The sequence below is a fragment of the Mesoplodon mirus genome, assembly GCF_964341445.2.
Source record: "Mesoplodon mirus genome assembly, chromosome: 3".
Classification (NCBI taxonomy): Eukaryota; Metazoa; Chordata; class Mammalia; order Artiodactyla; family Ziphiidae; genus Mesoplodon; species Mesoplodon mirus.
Window position 1 is genome coordinate 197,337,724 of NC_138978.1, and position 7,818 is coordinate 197,345,541.

At 38.3% G+C, this 7,818-nt stretch overlaps 1 protein-coding gene across 2 annotated transcripts in view; it reads left to right on the forward strand.

The window, feature by feature from the left end:
* NR5A2 (nuclear receptor subfamily 5 group A member 2) overlaps positions 1–7,165 on the forward strand; it is a 120,073-nt gene extending 112,908 nt beyond the window's left edge. For both annotated transcript variants that reach the window (XM_082615052.1, XM_082615053.1), the window contains exon 7: positions 3,947–7,165. In XM_082615052.1, the coding sequence (XP_082471178.1) occupies positions 3,947–4,194 (248 nt within the window). In that variant the 3' untranslated portion in view covers positions 4,195–7,165. The remainder of the gene's footprint in view (positions 1–3,946) is intronic.
* The last annotated feature ends 653 nt before the right edge of the window (positions 7,166–7,818 follow it).

Below are 7,818 nucleotides of genomic sequence, written 5' to 3' on the forward strand. Positions count from 1 at the left end.
TTGGCTATGTTCCTTGTGTTGTGCAATATATCCTTGTAGCTTATTTATTTTGTACGTAGGAGTTTGTACCTCAATTCCCAGCCCCGATCCTGCCCCTCCCCCTTCCCTCTCCCCACTAGTAACCACTAGTTTGTTCTCTGTATCTGTGAGTCTGTTTCTTTTTTGTTATATTTATATTCACTAGTTTGTTGTAGTTTTTGGATTCCACATATAAGTGATATCATTACAGTATTTGTCTTTCTGTGCCTGACTTGTTTCACTTAGCATAATACCCTCCACATCCATCCACGTTGTTGCAAATGGCAGAATTTTATTCTTTTTTGTGGCTGAGTAATATTCCATCGTATATATGTACCACATTTTCTTTATCCATTCATCTATTGATGGGCGCTTAGGTTGCTTCCATATTTTGGCCATTGTAAATAATGCTGCTATGAACGTTGAGGTGTATGTATCTTTTCGAATTATTGTTTTCATTTTTTTCAGATATATACCCAGGAGTGGAATTTCTGGGTCATACAATATAGTTCTAGTTTTAGTTTTTTGAGAAACCTCCATACTGTTTTCCACAGTGGCCACACCAATTTACATTCCCCATAGTGGCAAAACCAAGGTCTGCCTGTCAGACCGAAAACGAAAGACACTCAGGAACCCAGGGGCTCACAAAAGATTTCACCACAGGATTCTTTGAACAGAACACACTATTACATTTAAAATATTTCAGGGAGAGGTCTATTGTATAAATCAGTTTTTGAAAGCTGCTCTCAAATTAGAAAAAGAAAGGAGATAGACTTATAAGATACATAACAGCTATAAGATACGTAACAGCTAATGTAATAGGTCATTTTATAACTAATCAACCTTGGACAAATACACCACTAATATAAAGCAAACATTAATTGGAGAAATCCCTGGGGAAGCCTTGACTAAAACATATAATATATAACATGTCACCTGAAGATGCTGGCACTGTACATAGGGAAATGGACGATTAATAAAGGAGGGCAAGGTGCAGTGAGAGAGACAGGAGCTGAAAGAGATCAGCCAGAGCAATGATCCAGGACCTTCTTGGTCGGTGAATGAGAGTAATTCAACCACAATCTTTTTCTTTCCCTCCTTCCTTTTTTTTGGGGGGGGGCCCATGCCGCGTGGCTTGTGGGATCTTAGCTCCTGACCAGGGATTGAACCCACGCCCCCTACAGTGGAAGGGCGGAGTCTTAACCCCACTGCACCACCAGGGAAATCCCTCTTTCTTTCTTTTTTTGACCTTGTAGCTTACATATCAGAATCATTGCCACTAAATTACAAATTGCCTGTATAGACATGGAAAACAAAATAGACATTCAGTTAGTAAGTACCTTTGGGGCAACCAGCAGCATAACTTTTTTTGTGTTTAATGATAAACACATTAAAAACACAGTATTTTCCTTCAGAAGGAAAATTGCATGTATTTTTAAACTTTGGGGAGAAAGGTGGCAGTTTGGACCAGTATTCACAGAAATTATCCAGCGAATGCTGAACTGAAGATTTTAATGGTTATATGTACTAATAGTAAGTGAATAAACCAGAACTTATGATCCATCCTTTGTTTTATGTTTGTTAGCAGTTGGCTGTTTTTGTTTCTTAACAGAATTCCGTAATTTATCACAGAAGGTTGAACCTTGTTCTCAAAAAATACATTTATCAAAAAAAGAAGGTTTCAAAAACAACTTTCTGAAAAGACTATTATTCGTTTATCTTGCATTTCATTCCATGCAAATTCCTCCCTATAAACTTCTGTAACTATTGCTAGCTTTTCTTGCTGTGAGAGTATCTTTCATTGTAGCATAAGATAGTACTCCATTTCGATTTTTTTCCTATGATTGTGTTAAAATCACTGTAACACTGGAAGTTGCTTGTTTGGGGGTTTTTTTCAACTTCTTACTGGTAAATAAAAGAGAAAACTAAATTTTTCCTTATGTTTCATGTTTAAGTTTAAATGTTTTCTTTAGGTTGAGTGGAGGGTAAAGAGAAACAGCACTAAGAAGTTGGTCAGAATTCAGATGAACTGTTTTTGCATTACCCGTTCTCTGCTGTGAAGCTTTATGAAGCACTGATGTCTGTAAGCAGAGTGTGAGCCTCTGAAAGTATAAGAGCATGGCAGAGAAGCAGGCTAACATGAATGTAGATTTTTCTGTCATCTGCCCAGGCACAGCGTAGTCAAGGTACTTCCAGTTGTTTACATTTTGTAATTTTGAACCAAATATAACTAATATTTCTAAGTATTTTAAATAACTTAAAATAACTTTTTAGACATTTTAGATGAGATAGATGGAAACTGCTTTATTAACTGTCAAGTGCCACCTGGGTACAACGTCCAGTGGGTAACAACTTAAATGTCAGTTTAAATGCCACAGGAAGGCGTGAGCTCGTAGTGTAGCATTTGTCTGTTTGTACATCTCATTAATAAATAATCAAATATTTCTGATTCCCCCATCGTACTTTGACATAGATGTGATCCTGAATGCTCACACTATGTCGGTACTAATTCCCCACTGTTTTTAATTTGGGCCAGAGATTTGGGGACGGAAAGGGGGAAGCATGTTTCATGCAAAGTTACGGCTCAAAATGTAAACACTGAAATCATCCTGGACACATTTCAACAGCAAATGTAAGGCAGCCTATTGTAACAGCATTTAGAGATACCAACATGGACCCGCACATACATACAGGCTAAGGTTAACAACATATAGAGCCAAAAATATCGGATAAGTTATTTTGGTGACTCTTAACTGAGTTTAGCACATTTAACTTTTTAGTCATAGTATTATGTGGTTTTCTATAGAATCGTTCTTATTTATTTTTCTCCAATTAGAAAATAAAGCAGGGGGAGGGGTAGATGCATCTGTTTACCTTCTTAGCATGGATGTCTGTAAACGCACACACACATATCCATGCATTTCTTCTAGAGGCTTCTATATACACATTGTGTAAAAGTTGTACAGTTAACATAAATAAACTCCACAAGAGAAATTCCACCACAACCGTTTTCCCTTGCTCATTGTCTGTGTGTGTGTGTCGGTCTGTCTTTTGACTCTGTTTCCCTCTTATTCAGCATTTATGAGGACCTGTAAGGCAGAGGATCTCCAGGAGTTAGGCTGGGTGGATTGCCTGCATCTGTCTCCTCTGTGTGAGCGACTCATGTCCAGAAGGAAAAAGAAAGAAAGGGAGAAAAAAAAAAAAAAAAGTGAAGTATCAGACTTTAGAAACCACATTCAGGTTAAAGGGTGCCGGCCATCCTGGCTTGAATCCTGCCTAAAGGACAAGGCTTTCATTTGATAAAGATCATTAGTCACTGAGACATATATTTTAGAGAGTTCCCAGCAGCGACTATTCCGCTGGCAGTCACTGGAGTGTACAGATGGTTCATTAGCATAGGCTAGACAAGTCAAAGGCTTTCAGAATCATTTAGAAAATGTCAAACAGAAACAAGAACCCTGTCACTTTTTATTAGAATTAACTACATCATACCCTGGACACAGATTTCACCTTGGGTCAGAAAAATTAATACAGAATTCTATGAATTGTGTCATATACTGGGTTAAGATAGGTCTTCCTAGAGGGACTCATTTGCTGGCAATATATTATGATCTCTCTGCTTTAGGAATCCTTAAACCTTTCCTTTTGTGAGATATGAAAAGAATTGACCTTGCTCAAAATCCATTGGTGTCTAATTGATTTGGAGGTGTAGGCAGAATTTCAACAAGACATTCTTCTAAAGCGTTTTTGTGATCGTTTTCCCAGGAAGCTTGGTGAGTGGGGCTGACTGAATCTCGAGCATTGTATCAAGTCTGCTTTATGTCGGGAGGAAAACACCTCCTTTAACTGAACACACTGCTGGGGTAAACAGGAATTAAAACATCATCGAATTATTGTGGGGTTTTTGTGTTTTTTTTTTTAAATCCAGATGTCAAAAACCTGGAGAACTTCCAGCTGGTCGAAGGGGTCCAGGAGCAAGTCAACGCTGCCCTGCTGGACTATACGATGTGCAACTACCCACAGCAAACAGAGAAATTCGGGCAGCTGCTACTCCGACTACCTGAAATCCGGGCCATCAGCATGCAGGCCGAGGAATACCTCTACTACAAGCACCTGAACGGGGATGTCCCCTACAACAACCTGCTGATTGAAATGTTGCATGCAAAACGAGCTTAGTTACAGCCCCTAGGAGTGCGGCTTCCAAAACACACAGAGATTGGTGGGGGGAAAGAAGAACAGAAAGAAAGGGGAAAAAAAAATACTCTGAATGGCTCCAAGCAACACAAATTAAACACTTGGTTTAAAGATATTGAATTTAATAAAGCATAATAATCAAATACTTAATAGCCAATAAATGATGGATCAGGGTATTTGTATTGCAGACTGTGAATCAAAGGTGTCACATCCCCAAAGAATTCCGTATAAAAGACATTGGAATGGAGTGAATTGAACTCACAGGTGGATCCCAACGCCACATCAGGATGAAAATGGACAGAGCAGTTCTTGTATATTGAAACTGATCTCCGCTGTGAAGAAATCTAGGAACTGATCTGTGTTATCCATTAGGCTTTCGCAGCGGGGGATTTGGGCTTACAGAATTCCTCCGTGGTAAAGCTGAACTGGAACCACTCTCAAGAGTTCATCCGCTGCACCGATCGTAGCCCCTTCCCTCTTCCTTTCAAGGACGCAGCACCTTCTGTCCCGTGATCAGTACTAAGGACTAGCGCTCAGCCACACCCACTAGTAGCTCCACCAAATCATGAAAAGCCTAATCTTGAATGTCTGTGTCTTAGACCTGCAAACAGCTAATAAGAACAGTCTATGAATATGTTAGCTTGCCATTTTGACTTTGTTCTGGTTTGTTTTGTCATGTGTTCATGTTAAAAAAAATAAAAAGCAGGCAGTATCCCTCTTCTGATCTTATATAAAGGATTAATTAATATTAAGGGCGCGAGTACAAACTTTGAAAGCTTTGGCTTTAGCATTGTAGGATTTCATAAAAACTTCCAGCAGAAAGGCTTGTTAGACTACATCAGCCTTTTTAACCATCAAGGTTTGTAGTTCATTAAAAAATACAACATGAGCTGTATTTTGCTGGGATGTCAAGTAGTCACAGTTCTAAATAGTTTAACACAAAACTGAAGCATGTTAAGCTATGCAACATAAAGGAAGGGGTGCGCAGATAAATTGACTCGTTGCAATTGATCATCCCCTAAACGCAGAGAGGAAACAGTGATCTTTACGTATGGCCTGGAAAGATAGTAAAGTGATTCCAATCTTCCCCAAAAGGGAAGGGAAGAGAGTGATACTGACCTTTCTAAGTCTAAAAGTCTGCTGTTGAGCAAATTGGAGGACAGAGAATTGCGAAACAAACTCTCCACACGACGCTGTCAGTGTTATAAACAGGCGATGCCACACATACGCAAGTCTTGCCTTACTTCACAATTCTCAGAGGTAGCTGTGCAGATGTGGATCAACATTTGTTTAAAGTATTAATACTTTAAAGTCAAATAAAATAGAGTGTTTACATTCTTTAGGTCCTCTAGGGGGAGGGGGTAACCTGTGATATGACAAAAGAGCTAAAGCAGTAATTACCTTAATGTTATTTTTCTGATGGGTAATTATTTTTAACAGTACTTAGTTATTATATGTCGTGAGACACTAAAATCAAAAACGGGAATCTCATTTAGACTTTAATTTTTTTTGAGATTATCGGCGGCACAATCACTTGTAGAAACTGTAAAAAAAAAAAAAAAAAAAAAAGAAAGTATCTCCTAGTCCCTTAATTTTTTCATAAATGTTTCTGGCTTTTGAATAGTTTATTTATATTGTATATCATAGTTTCAACTGTAGACAATTATGATGCTAATTTATTGTTCCTTGGTTTCGCCTTTGTCTAAGATAGCCAAGACTGAAGAAACCAAATATATGTGTTTATTGTAGCATGTCAAGTTAGCGGAACATAGTTCAGAGACAGAGAGGGGTCTTAATGAATCAAAATCATTCACTTGATTAAGTGTCTGTAAATCTTCATAATTCTTACTGTAGTTTATTTAATATCTATTGTAAATTATGTGACTTGTAACCTCCTCTGTTTTCAAGTAAATTTAACAAGGGTGGAGTCTTACCTGGTTTTTCTTTGCAAGCGTTGTAAGTTGTATACCAAAGATATTAGTTATTACTTCTGTGTGTACAAAGAGGATTATTTTATTATTTTTATTAATCACCTCTAATATGCGTCCATGTGAAGGGTACCCATTAGCTAAGCCGGGCATCCACAGCCCCTCATGCAAAGCTTGGTCACCCGTGTCACCTCCGTGGCTCAGAGGACAACGGAAAACTAGCTGATCAGAGTCCATATCCAAAGCAGTAAATAAAACAGCAGCATCTTTGCTCTCCCCAGTTAAAAACCAAGTTGAGGGGAAGAGTGTCAACAGTTAATGAAATGGTACCATCAATGGGTATGGAACATGGGTGGAAGCAATTTCGAGATTTGGGGGATAGTTATTTGGAGGGTCCTTAACATTGTGAAAAAATTGTAAAAAACAAATACATTTATTCCAAAAGTCCAGGTTTTATTTGAAATATACAGTATTCCCCACTGACTATTAACACCTAAAAAGTGTCACATATTGTTATGCTGTTGACCTAGGAAATTACACCATGAGAACAGCTAGAAAGAGGGGCAACACGGAGATTACAGCCACGCTGCTGGTGCCATTAAAGGCAGAAGCTGATAAACAAGAATGCCAGCTGCTTGGCGTCCGTGGCCCACGTGAAGCACGCAAGCGAATTTTCTCTAGTGTTCATCGTTAAGTGGCTTACAACCAGACACTGACTTAGCAACTGCTTTATCAACTACAGGATTTATTAGTAAAAGCAGACTCAAATATGAAGGTTTGGGGCTTGGCCTCATTTATTATCTTTAGTCTATGTTTATAAACAGAAAATCTGTCATGTCTGAATATTTGTCTTACAGATCTTCTGCTGCTCCCTTGGATCTGAACCCATACAATGTTTAGAGTGTGAAGTTGGTTCCTTGTTGACATTACTTACTGTATCAGTGAAATCAAATTGTCCTGTTGGTTCTTGCCAGGAATTTCTCAACAAAATGGAATTTTTTTTCAGTATTTCAATAAATGTTGATATGCCCAGCCTGATCATTTTTAGAAGTTTTTATGGTGTCCTCATTCTATTGGGTTCTAAAGCTTCTACGTAACTAAGATCCTTGACTAGGAATGGAGTCCAAAGAATTCCACGTGAAGAGATACTTTTCCTTCTCTAGATACTTTCTCAGGTGGTCCACTGTCCTTAGTTGGATACTTAAAGCATTGAACTCAATCTGTGCATCACCTCTCCATACATGAAACAAAGCAATTTGTATCATTAACTGTTACAACTGTTGGCAGAAATCTCTTACAGTATCTGTCTTTGTAGAGCTCACTGTGCCCTAGTCACGTCGCCAAGTGTTTGGTTAATTCACTCGGTCCTCAGATCAGCTCCACGAGGTATCATCCTCCTCCTCTTACAGCTTCTTGCTCAAAGTGATACACTAGTCAGTGGGAAGTGTGGATCTAAGACCCACGGCCTTAAACATGACAATATGCTGTCTCTAAACGAGGGTGATGCTTACGGTTTGCTTTAAAAGGAAAAGAAAATCAGCCATCAGGTACTAAGTTATTGATATTTGATCTCAGTGTTATCAATGATATTATTGATAAAAGCCTTTAAATTTTTTTGGAGTTTAACCCTAAAATTTAACATCTTTTTGTTCTAGACATTAACCTTCTCTATTTATTT